At 52.2% G+C, this 19,825-nt stretch overlaps 1 protein-coding gene across 2 annotated transcripts in view; it reads right to left on the minus strand.

The window, feature by feature from the left end:
- TMEM200B (transmembrane protein 200B) overlaps positions 1-19,825 on the minus strand; it is a 49,491-nt gene that overhangs the window by 15,363 nt on the left and 14,303 nt on the right. The window contains exon 2 of one of the 2 annotated variants that reach the window (XM_074934388.1): positions 17,852-19,132. In XM_074934388.1, coding sequence (XP_074790489.1) covers positions 17,852-19,109 — 1,258 coding nt within the window. In that variant the 5' untranslated portion in view covers positions 19,110-19,132. Of the gene's footprint in view, positions 1-16,410; positions 19,133-19,825 lie in introns of those variants that run through there. The other variant, XM_074934387.1, reaches the window with a different exon arrangement.

Raw genomic sequence — 19,825 nt, forward strand, 5'->3', positions numbered from 1 at the left:
TTTCTGGCCCATTGGCAGCGTCCTGCTTCTACAGCTTCTATCAGCCCCCACCGACCCTGGCTGCAGCATGGCTGATACGCTGCCCCGAAGTATCTCTCAGTGTAGCCACATGAACAAGGATCCCTCACCCCACACCCCTGCTCCAGCTGTGATCCTATGGTTATGCTCCTGCCTATTAAGAAAGGAGGTGGCAGGGTGCAAGGAAACCCAGTTTCCAGGTTATGAGGCCCAAGGTGAAGCACTGAGGAAGGGATCCGAGCTGTGCTGGGGAATTCTTCCAAGGTGGCCTGAATGCCCTCAGTGTTTTCACCACAGAGTCCAGGAGGAGCAGGATGCTTTGCTTGAAGAGAGAGCAAGGGGCCAGGAGGAGCCGGGGAGGACGGCCCAGAACATGCGCACTCAGCAGAGGCTGGCGATTAGATGAAATCGGGTGCAGAAGCTCCTGGACATGAGATGAGCCATTGTTCCCCCTCCCCCAGCCACTGCAAGAGACTCAAGGAGGATTCTTCCCACCCCCAATTCCTGAACCCAGCCAGGGGGTGGAGCAAGAGGACGGAGTTCAGGCTGATAGGTTCTGGTTCTTAACACATAGCTGCCCCGTAAGCGACACAAACTCCACTCCACGCCGCTCCGCCCCCTGCTAACCTCAGACACTCCATGGTCCCCACCCTCTGCAGTGCTGCTAATGCTCATGACTTTATCCCAGGTCTCTCACCAGCTGGTGTTGCACACAAAGCCCCAGCTCCTGGAGGCAGGTGATGACATCAGCTTTAAATGAGAGTCTTCAGCCCTTGCAGCCATGAAGACCAGCTGGAAAACCATGACCCCTAAAAGGTCAGAGACAAGAGGGCAAAGAAAGCGAGCCCAGCAGTGATTATCTTTTAAAACCGCATGGATTCTTATGCCAATTTCATGGTTTCTTGGGGGCTGGCTGGCGAGTGCCCAGGGTTGGTCGTGCTGCCCCCTTGTAATGACTCCTGCACCAAACACAGGTGAACCCCCATCTTTTCCTGCTGCTCAAACCCTGGACCCTCCCAAGCTGAGCACCCGCAGCAAGTCTCCAGGTGGCTCCCTACAAGAGCAGCCCCTCCCCCCACCCCCTATGCACATGGAGAAACCCATTCCTGCATTGCCATGGGCTCAGGTGAATCCTTTCACAACTGAGGGGCAGGCCCAGACACACCCAGAGGTGCTGCCACCCAGCCATCAGATACCACCACGCCCCATGCTAACAGACACCAGGACACAATGCCCCCGGCTATACCCACCCTGGACTCCCATACGCAGCTCTGCAGATGGACCTTCCTCCTGACCTGCCCATCCCAGTCGTGTCTCTCCAGGTACGTCTGGAGAGAGGACAAGTGTTTGCTAGGCAGGGAGAGTAAATTAGTTTTTGAGAGAGGAAAGTCTTGGAAACTAACCGACCGCTGGCAAGAATCTACAGCTTCATACTGGATCCTTTCAGTGCTACACATTTACCCCTTTCGTCACTCGTCATCCTGCATCCAACGACGCATGGCTGATCAACCCAGAACCATCACACGTGACACATCATCCCCTGCATGCAGCAGCATGATGGGCAATCCCAAGCCCACGCTGCGTAGACTGGGAACGCACTTCTCTCAGGGCAAAACTCTTCGCAACGGGGCTCTGACCATCTTTGCCTGCTGCAGAGACACCTGGACAGGCGGGAGAACTGCCGCAGACGTTCCCCGTCCCTGTAGATACCGTCGCAGAGAGGATATTTACTGCTAGAGGCCCGGGTATCCGAAGCTCTTCCTGCTCTGGAACAGAGCCGGCTGTACAATCAGGAAGAATCGGAGCAAGAGAAATGCTTTCCTGTAACGCCATGCTAGAAACCAGAGCTTTGGAGACCCTGTCTGAAAGGGACCTCAACAAGGAAAGCTCCGTGTAGTGGGAAAATAAACCAGCCAGCTACCTTCATCCCAATTCTAAGCACAGCCACTATTGAGGAAAGAGCCCAGCGCATGCAAGATGGATGCTGAGGCAGCTGCTCCAAACCACAGCATCTGTTCCAGAAACAGGATTCAAAGCAGCGGGGCTACGAAGAGCCCGTCGGAGCACAGAGTGGTACTTCCGAGGAGCCCCGAAACCACACGCACAGTGACCCAGTGCCAGCTACAGAGCTACCCAAATCATTGATGGAGAGGAGCCGGCATCCCCAAGTCAGTTTAAACCAGGCCACGCGCAGCAAGACTTGGAGTGAGGGAGTGTGTGCGGGGCGGGAGAGAGGTCTAGCTCGAGCGGTGATGTGATGGGGGTACTCTCTGCAGTGCTGGGAGCATGGTGCTCCCTGGTGGGGAGGGTGGAGTGAGCGTTATGAATGGATTATGGCTTTGCTACAGAGCCCAAGCCTACAGCCTTCACTCAGGCACATCAGCCTCCCCTGCGAGCCCGCCATCCCTCCACGGGCCACAGCCAGGCCAGTTCTGCCCACTTGGGCCCGTGCCAGCATGCCCGTGAGGGCCACTGCCCCAGAATCTCCATGGCTCAATTGCTTCCTGTGTCTCACCTACAACACTCCTGTGAATACACTCCACAATGACATTAGCTTTTTTTGCAACTATATCACATTGTTGGCTCATATTCAATTTGTGACTTACTAGAACCCACAGGTCCTTTTCAGCAGTACCAGCACCTAGCCAGGTAGCCCCCATTTTGTAGTGGTGCATTTGATTTTTTTCCCCTTTGCACTTGTCTTTCTTGAATTTCAGCTTGCCAAGTTCAGACCCACTCTCCAATATGTCGAGGTCATTTTGAATTCCAATCCTGTCCTCCAAAGTTCTTGTGACCCCTCCCAGCTTCATTATCTAAGTCATCCATGAAAATATTGATTAGTGCCAGGCCCAGGACAGACCCCAGCAGGACTCCAGTACGTCTGTCCCACAGTCTGATAGCAAACCATTGATAGCTACTTTTTGAGCAGGCTCTTCCAACCAGTTTTGAAACCACCTTATAATACTTCCATCTAAACCACAGTTCCCTAGTTTGCTTAGGAGAATGTCTTGTGGGACTGTGTCAAAAGACTTACAAAAATCTAGATGATCATATTTACAGCTCCCCTACTGTCCTCTAGCCCAGTAACGTACAAAGCCCTAACACGCCACACTTGCGGTATGGCATTAATTCCAGGCCCTTATGTCAGAGAGCATTCCATTGAAATCACCCACCAACACGCGAATGCCCTGGCTGTTACAAGTTCATCATTGTTAATACAGCCCTAGGCTTGGCAGAGGCTTGAAGACTGTGATAGCAAAATTTACCTATCTGTAAGGCTTCTAGCTGCAGAAAGCAGAGCTCTTCAAACCACTTCCAACATGCAGCTCAGGGGAAGACTGATCACCCTGCAGGTCACCTCATGGCTGGAGGAGGGGGAGTAGCTGCTGCAGGTGAAATGCATGAGCTAGTGATTTAGCTTCACCTGTACAACTTATTAGCTGGAACCAACCAGAGGATAAGCCTCAGAGGGAAGTGAAAGGAAACCTGGGTCCAGCTCTGCTCTGTCTCAAGTGCAGGGCTGTCGGAGCGGAGTGTATCTGAGTATTTAATGCCACGGGGTGGCTAGCATTTTTACTGGGAGTTGAATTAGGGTGCACAGAACTGCATTGTTAAATTAGGTGAGGCTTGTGCTCCTAACACACTGAGGCACTTTGGAAAGTCCCACCTTACATAAATAAAGTGACTCCAGCCCTTGGAGAACACACTGTGTGGGAGAAGAGGTGGAGGGCCCACTCCCCCCCACCCCAAAGCATTGCAGCTACCAGCTTTCTAGTTAAGGAGTATTGGGCTGGGACACCCTTTGAAGCCATGGGCACCATTCACAGCACTCACGACTGAGGAACACAGAAACCCCACAGTGGTTTCCTGCTCTGCATCAGCAAATCCCATCAGGCCTGACAAACTCACTGCACCCAACACACTGCTGGGTCTAATGTCAATTGAACATTGTGGCACCAACACAAAGGAAGCTCTATTTGCATATTAAGTCAACAGGAAAACAGGTTGAGGAGGGGCTGGAGGGATATGAAGACATGGGAGATGAAGATCAAAATTGGGTCCTGGAAACAAAAGTCCTGTTCTTTTTGTTCCCTCAGGGTTGGATAATAAAATGTCATTTTGCTTCACCTTATATTTCCCCCAAACTCATTGTTTTGGCCCCAGACTCAGGCCAGCTCCCCCACCCCCCCGATCACCCCATTTAGCACCAACAAATCTCTCTCGCTGAGGCGGGGGGGGTAACAAGGTAACGCCCAGTCCTGGGTGCCCTGAGAAAGTGTCACATGAGCCACGCCCTGCTCCAGCACATGGGGGAAGGGAGCAGAGCATGCTGCCTCGACATCCCTGGGGAATAACAACACTGAGCACTTGTCCTGGGTGGAGGTCAGGGGGCTTTACAAAGGACCATCATCCCCAGAGTACACAGGTCCCACTGGAGAGGAGGGCTGGTCCAGTGTCTCAGGAGACATGGCTCCAAATCCCTGTCCTTTCCCAGACTGCCTGTGTGACCTTGGACAGGTGACTGGATCTCTTTCTGTGAGTCCATTTACCATGTGTGAAATGGGGATAAAACCCTTTTGTTCTCTGCCATGTCTAATTTGAAGGGAAGCTCTTTAGGCCCGGGGCTGGCTCTTGGTAGTACTGTGGGGCCCTGACCTCATTTGGGGCCTCTCGGTGCTACTGTAACAAATGGTAAACCCTAATATTGCTGTGAGCAAACCCTGAAAATAAAGCAGCTCCATGCTAAATCCACAGCCGCTCCAAACCCCCGCTCCCCGCTGAGCGAACAGCTCTGATCCCTGCACTGTTTGGGCTGCCGATGCTGCTATTTTAACCTTTCTGCTTTGCGTTGGAGCCTGATTTTAAAAGGCAGCTGAAGGGCTGCTATTAAAACGCCCCCTCCACGATCCTGACAGCAGCAGCCGACTTCTTCAGAAAACGACACGTCAGAGCCGAGGCCTCTCAGAGCCGAGTAAGTGTCTAGCTCCGTTTCTTCCTCCCAGTACATTTGGCTAGTCCCCCCTATTCTTCAAACCCTCCAGAGGAAGGCAGAGGAGCTGGGAACCCAATTTCTGTACACCCGGAGGATTCACTTGAACCTTTCCACCTCCTCCAGGGTGGGCATTTAGGGCTCGGCTGTGGCCTTATCACAGGTTGTGTTTGGATGATTTTTGTTCTTACATCTCCCTCCATTTGTCCCCTTTGAAATGAGTCACTTCCTTTCGACACGCCCTCCTTGGGGTGGGCAGGGGTTGGTGCTAGGTTCAAGTGCAGTATGTGACCAGTTGGGATGTGGTGCTGGTCCACCGGGGGGGGCAGTAAAGGAGTTTAGTTGATGGAGGTTACCATGGCTACATACCCATACCTCACCTAACTCTGTGTCTCCTGGGATACTTCAAGTGTGAGCTCTTCGGGGGCAGGAGCCGCCGATACATTACATGAATGTACAGCCCCTAGCGCAATGGGATCCTGATCCCTCACCGGAATGTCATCAGTACTGTGACAGAGTCGGGCCAGATGGCTACAGGGGAGAGTAATAGAAGGCAGATAAATTAGCCCCAGGTTAATTAGGTCCCTTTTCCCTGGGTAAGGTAACAGGAAAGGTTTTTTTTTTTTTTTCACCTTAGAGACTAACATTTATTAGAGCATAAGCTTTCGTGGGCTACAGCCCACTTCATCGGATGCATAGAATGGAACATATAGTAAGATCTACTGTGACAGGGTCGGGCCAGATGGCTATAGGAGAGTAATAGAAGGCAGATATATTAGCCCCAGGCTAAGTAGGTCCCTTTTCCCTGGGTAAGGTAACAGGAAAGGTTTTTTTTTTTTTTTCACCTTAGAGACTAACATTTATTAGAGCATAAGCTTTCGTGGGCTACAGCCCACTTCATCGGATGCATAGAATGGAACATATAGTAAGATCTACTGTGACAGGGTCGGGCCAGATGGCTATAGGAGAGTAATAGAAGGCAGATATATTAGCCCCAGGCTAAGTAGGTCCCTTTTCCCTGGGTAAGGTAACAGGAAAGGTTCCAGAACACTCAGGAACCTTCTGGAGACAATTAAGACAGACAGGCTGATTAGAACACCTGCAGCCAATCAAGAAGCTGCTAGAATCAATTAAGGCAGGCTAATCAGGGCACCTGGGTTTTAAAAAGCAGCTCACTTCAGTTTGTGGTATGCGTGTGAGGAGCTGGGAGCAAGAAGTGCTAGGAGCTGAGAGTGAGAACGTGGACTGTTGGAGGACTGAGGAGTACAAGCATTATCAGACACCAGGAGGAAGGTCCTGTGGTGAGGATAAAGAAGATGGGAGGAGGTCATGGGGAAGTAGCTCAGGGAGTTGTAGCTGTTCCAGGAGGCACTCTAGACGGCTGCATTCCACAGGGCCCTGGGCTGGAACCTGGAGTAGAGGGCGGGCCCGGGTTCCCCCCAAACCTCCCAACTCCTGGTCAGACACAGGAGGAGATGACCTGGACTGTGGGTTCACGAAAACGGCCCAACTGAGGGCTGCTGTGAAGTTCGAAGGTGAGCAAACCTGCCTATAAGTGCAAGACCCACCAAGGTAGAGGAGGAACTTTGTCACAACTGGTTTTAGAAGTGGGATCTGGTGTGCACAGCACGGTGGAAGAAAGAGGGTGTTTGGAAAAAAAAAAAAAAGGGAGAGGGTTTTTTTTTTTTTTTTTCACCACAATGGAGGAGGTAGTGCGGGCACTGATACAAGCCACGGCTGCCCAGCAGGAGGCTACCCGTGTTCAAGCAGCCACCCAACAGGAGGCAGGTAAAGGCCCTTACAGAGCTGAACCGCGGCCATGATGGGATGCAGATCATGCGGGCCAGCAATTGGCTACAGAAAATGATGCGGGAGGATGATGTAGAGGCATACCTCCTGGCCCTTGAGAGGACAGCCCTGCGGGAGGCTTGGCCCCAAGAACAGTGGTCTGGCATCCTTGCTCCATTCCTGTGTGGGGAGGCCCAGAAGGCCTACTATGATTTGCCTGAAGAGGCTGCGGCAGACTCCCCCCAGCTGAAAGCAGAGATCCTGGCCAGATCTGGGGTAACGACCGCAGTGCGGGCCCAGCGATATTATGAGTGGAGGTACCAGGAAAACAAAACCCCGAGGTCCCAATTATATGACCTCATCCATCTTGCACGAAAGTGGTTACGAACTGAGTCCTGGAGTCCGGAGGAGATACTAGAGGTTCTTGTCATCGACCGGTACATGAGAGGACTACCGCCAGACCTTCGCGCCCGGGTAAGCCAGAACGAACCTTCCCCCTACGACGAGGTTGTCGCACTGGTAGAAAGGCGAAGGACGGCGAGGGAGCTGACCCGACCGGTTAAGGAAGAAGCACCCCGGGTTACACTAGCAGCACCAAGCCCTAGAGCTCGGGGGACTGGGCCACCAGGAGAGCCCAGGTGGAAAAAGAGAGGGGCTGGAGGCCACCAGAAGCCACAAAGAGTCGGAGCACTGAGGGGGAAGAGGATCGTGATGTTAGACTGCCCAAACCAAGAGACCGGGGAACGCCTAGGGCTCCATACAGATGTTACGCCTGCGGGGAGTGGGGACACATAGCTGCACAGTGTCCCAATGCCGAGGAGCCGAGGCAGTGTAACCTGGGGAACTGGGCAGACCCATGCTCCCTAATCCACCTTGTGGGGGTCTCACTAACCCCACATATGTACACCAGACCAGTGAAGCTAAATGGGGTAGAGACCACAGCACTGGTTGATTTGGGGAGTGCTATCACGCTTGTCTCAGGGAAGCTCGTGAAGCGTAGTCAGCTGCTGTGGGCTAAGCATATGGGGATAACATGCGTCCATGGGACAGTTGGTTATTACCCCACCATCCCAGTAAAAATTGAGATTCAGGGGAACACTACTGAGGTAGCAGCAGGTGTAGTCCCTAAACTCCCATACCTGGTGCTCATAGGGAGGGACTTCCCAGGGTTTGGAGACTTACTCCCAGTAGGGGAATTGGAGAAAGGGGGAAGCCCTGAAAGTAGTGAGGCATCCACAGTGGACTGTCAACCCCCAACCTTCTCTGAAATATCCCCAGATTTGTTCTCCACTCCCAGACAGCGTAGAAAGACGAAAAGAGAAAGAAGGGCAGCTAAGGCCTTGGGAACCCGAATACTGGCCCAAAGCCAGAGGGTCGCTCTTGTTGGTAGGCAGACCCGAGCAGCTGAAAAGGAGGCCACCCAGGAGGGAGAAGCACCCGACTCTGACCCACACCCTAACGCCTCTGAACCAGTAGAGGCAACAGAGACTGGCCCCCTAGATCTCGGGCAAATTAGCCCCGGGAGAGGAAATTTTGGATGGGACCAGGCTGAAGACCCAAGATATGACAACATTAGGAAGGAGGTGACCGAAATAGATGGGGTCCCCGTGGAAGGGAAAACCCAGGGACCAGGACCCTACTTCATAATGAAGAATCTCTTATACCGGGTTGCACCAGTACAGGGGCAGAAGGTACAGCAGATCCTAGTACCTCAAAAAACACCAGAATGCTGTATTAAGTCTGGCCCATAGTCATCTTTTTGGGGGGCATTTGGGGGTAGAGAAGACCCTGGCACAGGTCCTGCGACGATTATTCTGGCCTGGAGTACATGAAGAAGTGCGGAGGTACTGTGCGTCCTGCCCGGAGTGTCAGCTGCACAGTCCCCATCCCCACTTGAGGGCACCTTTAGTACCCCTTCCCATCATAGAGGTTCCCTTTGAGCGAACAGCCATGGACCTAGTGAGACCCCTGGAGAAGACAGTCCAGGGCCACCAACATGTACTTGTCATTCTGGATTATGCTACTTGCTACCCAGAAGCCATCCCCCTGTGGAACATGGCCTCTAAAATGATAGCTAAAGAGTTGTGGGGATCTTTGCCCGAGTGGGGCTACCAAAGGAGATATTAACAGACCAAGGTACCCCATTTATGTCAAAGCTAATGAAGGACCTCTGTACTCTGCTCCATATACATACCCTGAGAACTTCAGTCTATCATCCACAGACCGATGGGCTGGTAGAAAGGTTTAACCGAACCCTCAAGGCAATGATAAGGAAAGTGGTAAGTCGGGACGGGAAGGATTGGGACACCCTACTACCCTTATGTTTGCAATCCGGGAGGTACCACAGGCCTCCACTGGGTTTTTCCTCCTTTGAATTATTATACGGACACCACCCCCGTGGCATACTAGATATCTCAAAATAAATCTGGGAAGAGGAACCCAATGAGGGGAGAAATCTAATTGACCATGTGTTGCAGATGTGAGAACGGATAGCCCGGGTCACCCCTATTGTACGGGAACATTTGGAAAAGGTGCAGGAGGCCCAACAAACCCATTACAATCGCCAGGCAAAAGTCTGACAGTTCCAACCAGGGGATCAGGTGATGGTGTTGATACCCACGGCAGAAAGCAAGCTTTTGGCCCAATGGCAGGGGCCCTCTGAGGTGGTTGAACCCGTGGGGGAAGTAACCTACAAGGTGTGGCAGCCAGGAAACCCAGAAACAAGAACAAATTTATCACATTAACCTCTTAAAGCGTTGGCACCAACAAGAGGCGTGTGTAGTGGCCCAAGAGACCCCAATCCAGGGAAATAGCATGCAGGAGCAGATCAGGATATCCACTGATCTGACACCAAACCAGAAGAAGGAGGTAACTGAGATGATCAGCCGATACCAGGACGTGTTTTCAACCAAACCAGGTTGGACCACCGAAGCATATCACCACATTATCAGACTCTGGGGCAAAGGTAACTTTAAGGCCCTATCGGGTCCCAGCGGCAAAAAGGGAGGAGATCAAGGCAGAGGTAAAAAGGATGTGCTAAACTGGGAGGAGTGGTAGATACGCTGGAGGGCAGAGATAGGATACAGAGGGACCTAGACAAATTGGAGGATTGGGCCAAAAGAAACCTGATGAGGTTCAATAAGGATAAGTGCAGGGTCCTGCACTTAGGACGGAAGAACCCAATGCACAGCTACAGACTAGGGACCGAATGGCTAGGCAGCAGTTCTGCAGAAAAGGACCTAGGGGTTACAGTGGACGAGAAGCTGGATATGAGTCAGCAGTGTGCCCTTGTTGCCAAGAAGGCCAATGGCATTTTGGGATGTATAAGTAGGGGCATAGCGAGCAGATCGAGGGACGTGATCGTTCCCCTCTATTCGACATTGGTGAGGCCTCATCTGGAGTACTGTGTCCAGTTTTGGGCCCCACACTACAAGAAGGATGTGGATAAATTGGAGAGAGTCCAGCGAAGGGCAACAAAAATGATTAGGGGTCTGGAACACATGACTTATGAGGAGAGGCTGAGGGAACTGGGATTGTTTAGTCTGCAGAAGAGAAGAATGAGGGGGGATTTGATAGCTGCTTTCAACTACCTGAGAGGTGGTTCCAGAGAGGATGGTTCTAGACTATTCTCAGTGGTAGAAGAGGACAGGACAAGGAGTAATGGTCTCAAGTTGCAGTGGGGAAGGTTTAGGTTGGATATTAGGAAAAACTTTTTCACTAGGAGGGTGGTGAAACACTGGAATGCGTTACCTAGGGAGGTGGTAGAATCTCCTTCCTTGGAAGTTTTTAAGGTCAGGCTTGACAAAGCCTTGGCTGGGATGATTTGATTGGGGATTGGTCCTGTTTTGAGCAGGGGGTTGGACTAGATGACCTCCTGAGGTCCCTTCCAACCCTGATATTCTATGATTCTATGATGTTGGAGCTGGGAGTCATCGAAGAGTCCCACAGTCAGTGGTCAAGCCCGATTGTGTTGGTGCCCAAACCCGATGGCACCACTAGGTTTTGTAATGACTTTCGCCGACTGAATGAGATATCCAAATTCGATGCATACCACATACCCTGTATCGATGAGTTAGTTGACTGCCTGGGCAATGCCTGATTTTTGACCACTCTTGATTTAACAAAGGGATACTGGCAGATTCCCCTTGCCAAAGATGTGAAAGAAAAGACGGCATTCTCGACACCAGAGGGTCTGTTTCAATATACTGTTCTTCCTTTTGGACTGCATGGGGCACCTGCCACCTTCCAGCGTCTTATGGACAAGCTCCTATGGCCCCATACCAGTTATGCAGCGGCATACTTGGATGATGTGATTATTCACACTCCCGACTGGGAAACCCACTTAGGAAAGGTGGAAGCGGTTCTGGACACGCTAAGACAGGCTGGACTCACAGCCAACGCAGACAAGTGTGCTATAGGGCTATCCGAGGCTAAATACCTTGGCTACATTGTAGGGAGGGGCATGGTCAAGTCCCAGCTAAACAAACTAGAGGCTATCCAAATTTGGCCCCGGCCAAATTGGAAAAAGCAAGTCTGGGCATTCCTGGGTGTGGTGGGGTACTACCGACTATCTATTCCCCGTTTTGCTACCAGAGCGAGTCCCCTGACAGACCTGATAAAAGCCTGGGGTCCAGACATGGTGAAGTGGACAGATGCCGCAGAGAAAACATTCATGGATCTACGGACAGCCCTCTGCAGTAACCCCGTGCTTATAGCCCAAGACTTCAATAACGAATTCATTTTACAACATGCATCTGAAGTAGGATTGGGAGCTGTCCTATCGCGGATGGTCGGAGATGAAGAACACCCAATCCTCTACCTCAGCAGGAAACTCCTCCCGAGAGAGCAGAAGTATGCTGTGGTTGAAAAAGAGTGCCTAGCTGTGAAATGGGCCACGGAAACACTACGGTATTACCTTCTGGTGGAACGGTTTACCCTTGTGACTGACCACGCACCCCTCCAGTGGATGCAGCAAAATAAAGAGAAGAATGCAAGGGTGACCAGATGGTTCCTGTCCCTACAACCTTTCCAATTCACCATACAACACCGGACTGGAAGCCACCATGGCAATGCAGATGGCTTGTCATGGGTACACTGCCTGGTGTCCCAAGTTGCCCAGCCCCGCAGTGTTGAGTGGGGCGGGGGGCGGGATATGTGACAGGGTGGGCCAGATGGCTACAGGGGAGAGTAATAGAAGGCAGATATATTAGCCCCAGGTTAAGTAGGTCCCTTTTCCCTGGGTAAGGTAACAGAGAAGGTTCCAGAACAATCAGAAACCTTCTGGAGACAATTAAGACAGACGGCTGATTAGAACACTTGCAGCCAATCAAGAAGCTGCTCTGGTCCTATGGTTAGGATAAAGAAGGTGTTGGGAGGAGGCCATGGGGAAGTAGCCCAGGGAGTTGTAGCTGCCATACAGCTGTTCCAGGAGGCACTCTAGACAGCTGAATTCCACAGGGCCCTGGGCTGGAACCCGGAGTAGAGGGCGGGCCTGGGTTCCCCCCAAACCTCCCAACTCCTGGTCAGACACAGGAGGAGTTGACCTGGACTGTGGGTTCACGAAAACGGCCAAACTGAGGGCTGCCGTGAAGCTCCAAGGCGAGAAAATCTGCCAATAAGCACAAGACCCACCAAGGTAGAGGAGAAACTTTGTCACAGTACAAATAAAAACTGGAAGCTGTACTGACAAATTTCCCGCTTTCTGGAAATGTGACCCAGGCTGGGGCTGAGCTCAGGTCTCAGTTCCATGGGGGCACAGTGGTAGCAGAGCACAGCCTGGGGGGGCTCCAAAAAGAGGTGCATGTGTCTATCTGACGTTACGCCAGACCAAGCGCAGCCTGTGAGTCCCTGGGGCGGCAGCCACCTTCTCCTTATTGACAGGTTTTAGAGAAGCAGCCGTGTTAGTCTGTATCTGCAAAAAGAAAAGTACTCCTTTCCGTCTCCTTATTGCTGCAGAGTGAGGCTAACAAGGATCCTGGGCAGGTCTGCACTGCAGGTGATTTCTAGTCATCTAACAAAGGGCAAGTCAGAGCTCACATACTACAACGGGGCTATTTTGGAATTGGAGGTTGATGCGGCATTCGGTGCAGGCCGTGGGCAGCTGGCAAGCTGCCAGCCTGGCCCTTGCAAAGCCAGCAGTCCCTGCACGGAGCAGAGGGGGAGTGAAAGGTCACTCAAAGCAAATGTTTTTTTTTTAAATTTCGAGTCATTTGTCTCCTTTTCCAGAGAAATGGCCAGGGAGCACGGGGCATAAAAGGGCAGCCAGCAAAATGCTGCGGGTGAACGAAGCCAAGAGCAGACCTGGGGCTTTGGCTCTGTCTACACTGCTGTCACAGGGTGTGATTGCCGCTCGAGCTGACGCACCTGAGCTGGCTTTAATCTAGCTAGCTCGGCTACCGGAAGCCGCAGCAGCATGAGCCAGCCCTGCAAGGAGCTTACCCGGTGTTCCAGGCGGGTTTGCCACGGCATCACTGTTCCGCTGTCGAAGCTGGCTAGATTAAAGCTAGCTCAGGCCTCCCTGAATGGGAGACTCTGGATATTTGAACCCAGCATGTTAAGGGGGAAGTCCCAGGCCCAGGGGCTAGCTGCAGTGCCAGAGCCTCAGCAACCAGCTCGTTGGCCATTGGAACGGTTTCCCAAGGGCCATGGTAGATTCTCTGTCGCTCGGGAACCTTCCCCTTGGGACTGGATGTCTAAGACTACAGGAATTCCAGCTCAACCACAAGTGACTTCCTGGGTGAGGGTCTCTGGCCTGTGCTATGCAGGGGCTCAGAGCAGATGGTCACTACGGCTCCTGTCCGGCCTTCAGCCCAAGCCAGTCACTCCCCACCCCGCTCAGCTCAGGCATTACATTGCAGCACAGAGCTTCCTTGACAAAATCCAGGAGATACCACTCCTGCCACTTTTCAAGGCTGTATGGGAGGCGCCCATCTGGTCTGTTACCAACCACCTCCCCGGTGGATGCTGCCTCGCTGTGGCAAACAGAATGGGGATGAGCTGATCCCTCTGTAAGACGCTCCTTCCTCCTCCCGCTGCTTGCTGAGCGGCTGCCTGGCTCAGGGTGATGCTCAGTTCAGATTTGTTTTTAAGAAGGGACGAGTTTCAGGAAAGCAAATGGGCACATCCTGCAGCTGTTACTCAGGCAAAATTCCCACTGGTTTTAATGGGAGTAAAACCCGAGCAAGGACAGGTGAGTAGGGCCCAGGAGAAAAACAGTGGGTTTTTGCTCTTAAAAGATTTATTTACCCAAACTTCCCCCTGCCATATAATATTTAGCACTTCCCATTGTTGAAGCACTTCAGACATGTTAACTAGTTGATCTTCACGACACCCTGGTGCTACCGATGATTTTCCCTTTTTGTTTTAAAACAGATGTGGAAACTGAGGCAGGGTGATGTTAAGTGACGTGCCAATGGCCACAGAACGAGCTGGCGGCTGAACAGACGACTTGTGTGATCAATCCACTAATAATATTTACAGAGCATATTTTATCCAAGGATCTGTAAGTGCTCTACAAAGGAGGCAAAGTCTCATTATGCAGATGAGGAAACTGAGGCACGGCATGTTTATGTGACGTGAGGCCACACTGAGTCAGAGGGAAAGTGTGGATTAGATTTAGCTAAACTGACTGTGGCTAGTGCCTTACCCACTGGACTATAACAAATCCTGTGCCCCTGCGATGCTGGGCCCACCACAGCACAGTGCTAATGCCTGAGAACCCGGCCATGAGACATGTCACTGCTCCCGCAGAGCAAAGCATCGAACAAGCAACCTGAAGGTAAAAATTAAACATGACTTTTACCATGAGCAGGCCCAGTCTCGAGGTGTGTTATTAAATATGTGTCAGGGTGTAGCTAAAAGACAGACGAGTTTTATGTTGCCACTGCCCCTTTAACAACTCCAAAGCCAGTGCGCAGTTTGATTCTCACCCCACCTTCCAGAGGGTAATTAAGGTCATGGTGAAGAATTTGGAAAGGGACGTTGGGAGTGAAATTAGAAACGTTTCTATGAAATTCCTCACACAGAAGGAAATGGGCAGCAGACGGTTTCCTCCCTCGGCAGGCTCATGCAGAGCTGCGATTTGCCCTGATATAGGCTACAAAGGGCCCTTTGACACAGATGTGTCTGCAGAGCCACCAGCAGGCCGGGCTTAGCCAGGTAAGGGGCACGTGAGGGCTCAGTGGGAATTTTGCCAAATTCACGATTTCAGAACTGGGGGCCTGATTCTCCTCTCACGGGTGTAAATCTAGCTACAGCCCCCATGACTATCAGAGCCGAGGACCTTACAGCCTTTAATGCATTTACGCTTCCAGCACCAGAAATGCAATTCAGCTGTTTTTAGATGGGGACCAGAGGTACAAAGAAGAAAGCCAATGGGAGTTAGGCACCTAAATATCTTTGAAGCGGTGGGCCTAAGGCACTTACCCCAGATCATAAAGGGAATCTGTGATAGAACAGGGAATTGAACACAGGTCTCCCCAATCTCAGGCTAGCTCCAGAACCTCTGGACCAGCCTTTCTCCCCTGACTGCAGCAGAGTTTAAACTGGTGTAAGCACGGGGCAAATCAGACTCACTGTACAATGGGTGACCCCCTACTGAGTTGTATGGCGGTATGCAGCTCCTTTTGGTCTTGGTTTCTTTTAGCGATAGAACCCAGATCCAAATTCGGCAGGCGGCCCCTATCTTGTAAATCAGACCCCGGGAGCTGAACTCTCCTGATCGTTGGGGTGATTCGTTTCACACAGCGCTAGGGTCAAATTCAGAGCTGGTGTAAGTGAGTGCCATCCCTTTAAAGATACAGCAGTATCTACAGGGGAGATTGGAGAGGCATATGCACACAAGCGTTAATCAAGCTAGCGCGGCTAAAACTAGCAGTGAAGACCCAGCAGGATGGGCTGCGTAAAACCTACCCAGAACCCTGGGTACGACTCATGTTCCTAGCCCAGGCCGAGGTCTGGGCTCCTGCATTTTCACCGCTATTTTTAGCAGGCGAGCTAGATTAAAGCAAGCGGGGGTGTGCCCCTCTGAGCTGCAGTCACGCCTCCGACTGCAGTGTGGACCTGCCCTGACCCACTCCTATTGCTTCTTCATGTTCAGCCAGGTGCCCTCCTCCATGAAACCAGACACACCAGAGATCCTGCGCAGGCCCCTTCTGCTGACGACTCCTGTCGCTCTGACGGTGGCAGAGGAGACTTCCCGGGGAAGAAGGCAGCGGGCGAGTGTGACGTTATAAGCATATTTTCATAAAGAATATGGAGTGTAATATGGATATGACACAGCTAACATATGTTTTATGCAAGATGGCTCATGTAAGGTATCATTGGAAGGGTTACCATTTACTGAAGGTGATTATCCAATTTCTATGCATGTATCATTTCTGTATCTAAAGTTAAGAACATGGACTATGTAACAATTACAACTGGGTGTATCTTGGGAAGACACCCTCCAGCCAACAGGCCATCAGGAAGAAACAACAAGACTGAAGACACTAATCTCTCTCCTTCCTGGAAGGCCATAGCTGTGACAATACTAGATCAGGTGGTCTTGTCAGCTGATACTAAACATTATCTTGGACTTCTTGTAACTTTCCACTAAAAGCCAGGGCCGGGGGAGGGGGGGGGGGTCAAGTTTGGGAAACAAAAGATTCCCACCTTACATAAATCTTATTTAAGGGTGGGGAGGAAGGCAAATGGGACTCTCCTCCATTGCCTACCCAAGAAGAAGGACTGCTGAAAGTACCTAAAGGGACAAAGGAACTAACCTGAAGGGAAAGGTGGGTAAGTCCAGACTGAGACAGGGGTCCAGTCTAGAAGAAGAAATAACTGGAACGGAGCTACAGAAACTCTGCATCCTGCCTAAATTCAACATTTAGGGTGAGAAATTACATTCTGTAACCTGTTTCTTTAGTGAATCAAGCTTAGTTTGTGTGTTTTGTTTTAATTGCTTAGTAATCTGCTTTGTTCTGTTTGCTAACCCCTATAACCACTTAAAATCTACCTTTTATTATTAAACCCAGTTCATGCAATTTCTAATGGGGGGGGGCACAAAGGGGTGCATATTTCTCTTCACATTGAGGGAGAGAGCAAATTTTATGAGCTTGCACTGTGCAGATTCTTCTATACAGAGCAAGACAATATAACTTTAGGTCTGCGCTCCAAGGGAGGTGGGCATCTGAGTGCTAGGGCAAGTCCCTTAAACTGAGTCTTCCCAGAGCTGATCTCAGTGTCTGTGTCTTTCTGCAGCTGGGTGTGGCCCTGCCTGTGTGTGTGCTGGAGGAGGCTTAAGACCCTGGCTCAGCAAGACAGGTTAAAGGGAGCCCATGTTGGCAGAACAGGCAGGCTCAGCGGTATCCCAGCCCATCAAGTAGCATCTTGAAGGGGGGCAACCCATGACAGCGAGCTTTGTAAAGACAGATGATGAAACATTGTGCAGGCAAAATGATTGACTTAGCATCTCGGTGGTGGTGGCGAGAGAGCATTTAATAACCCTGGTAGCCTTAACATTCCATTGGCCAGTGAATTGCCTAGCGGTGTGGGGCGGTGCGGGGGCCCCTCACTCACCCGCTGCCACAGCCCTTCTCGCTAATGATGAGGAAAGGGGCCCCTACGGCTTAGTAGCAGGGATCCCCACCCCGCCTCCCCTTTCGGGGAGTGCTTGTCTAAGCCCGGGTTCCTCATGTAGCTCGGGGAGAGGGGGGCGTAAGGCAAGGCTGAGGCTGCCCACTGAGAAAGAGTGACACCTCAGCACCAGGTGCCTCTGGGGAGGAGACATCTATCCCTTGAAGAGTTTCCCCTAAGGAGTAGCAGGCCTGTCCTGGGCTCAGTCAGCAGCACTGACCTCCCCACGTCATTGGAATGTCTGCTTAAAAGAAGAACATGCTCAGCAGTCCCCCAGGTGCGGCAATGAAAAGAGAGGAGGGTGTCCTGGCCGTATCAGCCATCCCCTGCCAAGTCAGACCCTTGAACCCATCTCTGTTCACACCTCCTGGGTGCTGGAGCTGGGCTCGTCTGGGCCCTGCTGATCTGTCTGCTCCAATAGTCTGTCAGAGGACTCACCCGTGCTTTCCAGTTTGGCGTAGCCTACCAGACTGATTTGGTCAAGTCTAGGCCAGCTCCTGTTCTTCCGGTCTTTGATGGGTGCCACCAGCAGCACGCCCGGCCTGCCAAGGTCCAGCGACTTGGAGTGACCCGGGTTATGGAGCTGCACGTCTGAGCTGAATTCGTTCTTGGTGCCATCTGGGTTCAGGTATGTCTCGCCCACAGTGACAGATGGAGGCTCGCTGTCTATGTTAATAACGACATGGCCACCCTGGAGGACATCTCCTCTGGGAGAGACGCTGCCGCCCCTGGGTGGGAGAGTCCATGAGAGCCGCGGTGCATCGTCTGGCCCCCCAGCCAGGCTGATCTCCCCCTCATCGCCTGCCCCCCGAGTTGCAGACGGCTTCTTAATGAGGCAGTTGTTCACCTTGATGACGGGAAGTGACCGGGCAGTGGCAGCCAAAGAAATTACCGACTCAGCCCCGCGGGTGAAGGACAGATTGAGGTTCCCCTCCATGGAGTTGCCAGAGTCTGAACGGACACTGAGGAGGGACATGGAGTGGGAAATCCCCTTGTGATGGAGCAGCTGGGCCGTCGTCTGGAGCCTGTTATGCCCGTAGCAGTCAGCCCATTTGTTCCCGGGACTGGAACAGGATTGGAAGCCGCTGGAGGAGAGATCCACCTCGTAACAGCCCTCGACACACTCGGCATTGGCCTTGAGGAGGGGCAAGCTAGTCCTCCTCTGGCAGTACTTGTCCTCCTGGCTGAAGTCCTGGGTGAGGCCCGGAGTCATGGAGTAGAGGCCTTTCTGCATCAACAGGCGGGTCTCCATGTCCCTGTTCTCATACAGCATGGTGTTGGCGCAGATGACAATGAAGAGGCCGACGCCCATGATGACAGGGCCAATCAGCTTCAGCTTCTCGCTGTGAGGGAGGTAGCGGGCTTGGGCAGAGACCTTCACTTCCTTCTTCATGTCCCCCGTGCCGCTGGAGTTACCCAGCCTGGCCCCAGGCCCGGCTGCGTGTGGGCCCCGGTGAGGCCAGTAGCCCACAACGGCGATCGTCATGCCAACCAAGACGATGGAGACGCCCACCATCACGAAGGCCCCTGATGGCGAGCGCATCCGGAGCTGCCCCTTCACGGCCACCTCGGTCGGTGGCTTGCGCCTGAGCCTGCGTCTGTGCCTCCGGGGAGGAGGGGCGGGTCCCAGGGGCTTCTTCTCCAGAAGATCCTGATTTCTCATGGCTCTGCTGGCTTCGGCGCTGCTGGCTGTCATGACATCCTCCTGGTCAGGTCTTTCTAGAGAGTGGGGGAGAAAAGAGATGAACAGAAGGCATCACTAGCAGACAGTGAAGAGGAAGGGCTCACAGCGGAGGAGCTGGGACATGGTGGCTCATGCAACCGGCCTTCCCCTTCCCTTTTCTGCGTCCTGCCTACATCCTCCTAGAGGCATTTTTCTCCTTCCCACTCAGAAGCTAGACAACGGGTGGTGTCTTTCAAACACAAGCACCTAGCCCATGCCCACACAAAGCAATGCACATCTGCCTGATGAATTAGTAAGACTGGTTGCACGTGTAGTGGAAGAAAACAATGGTCCCCACCCCGAACAGCTCTGCAAATGAAAGGGAGACAGTGCACAGGAATGCTCGTCTGTACAGGTGCAAATGGCTCCCTGGGCACGTCCAAGCAGCGCAGGCATATGCAAGAGTTGTTGGCCCAATTACGAACAGGACAAATAAACAGCCCTTGCTCTGACAACGTTCACACTGAAGTCGTGGTGAGTAAGGACTCAGGCTTTCACCCTGTACTTTCCATTTCTATGGCACCTTCTAGGTAGGGATGTCGAAGGATCTTACACGTATTAGCTTAGCCTCACAACATCTCTGGATGGTCGGTCTCATTATCCCAGTTTACAGCTGCAGAAACTGAGGCACAGAACAGGGACGGCAAGTCTGTGTGCAACAAAATCCAGATCTCCCAACTCCCAGCCCA

Source organism: Natator depressus, chromosome 19 (genome assembly GCF_965152275.1).
Source record: "Natator depressus isolate rNatDep1 chromosome 19, rNatDep2.hap1, whole genome shotgun sequence".
NCBI lineage: Eukaryota > Metazoa > Chordata > Testudines > Cheloniidae > Natator > Natator depressus.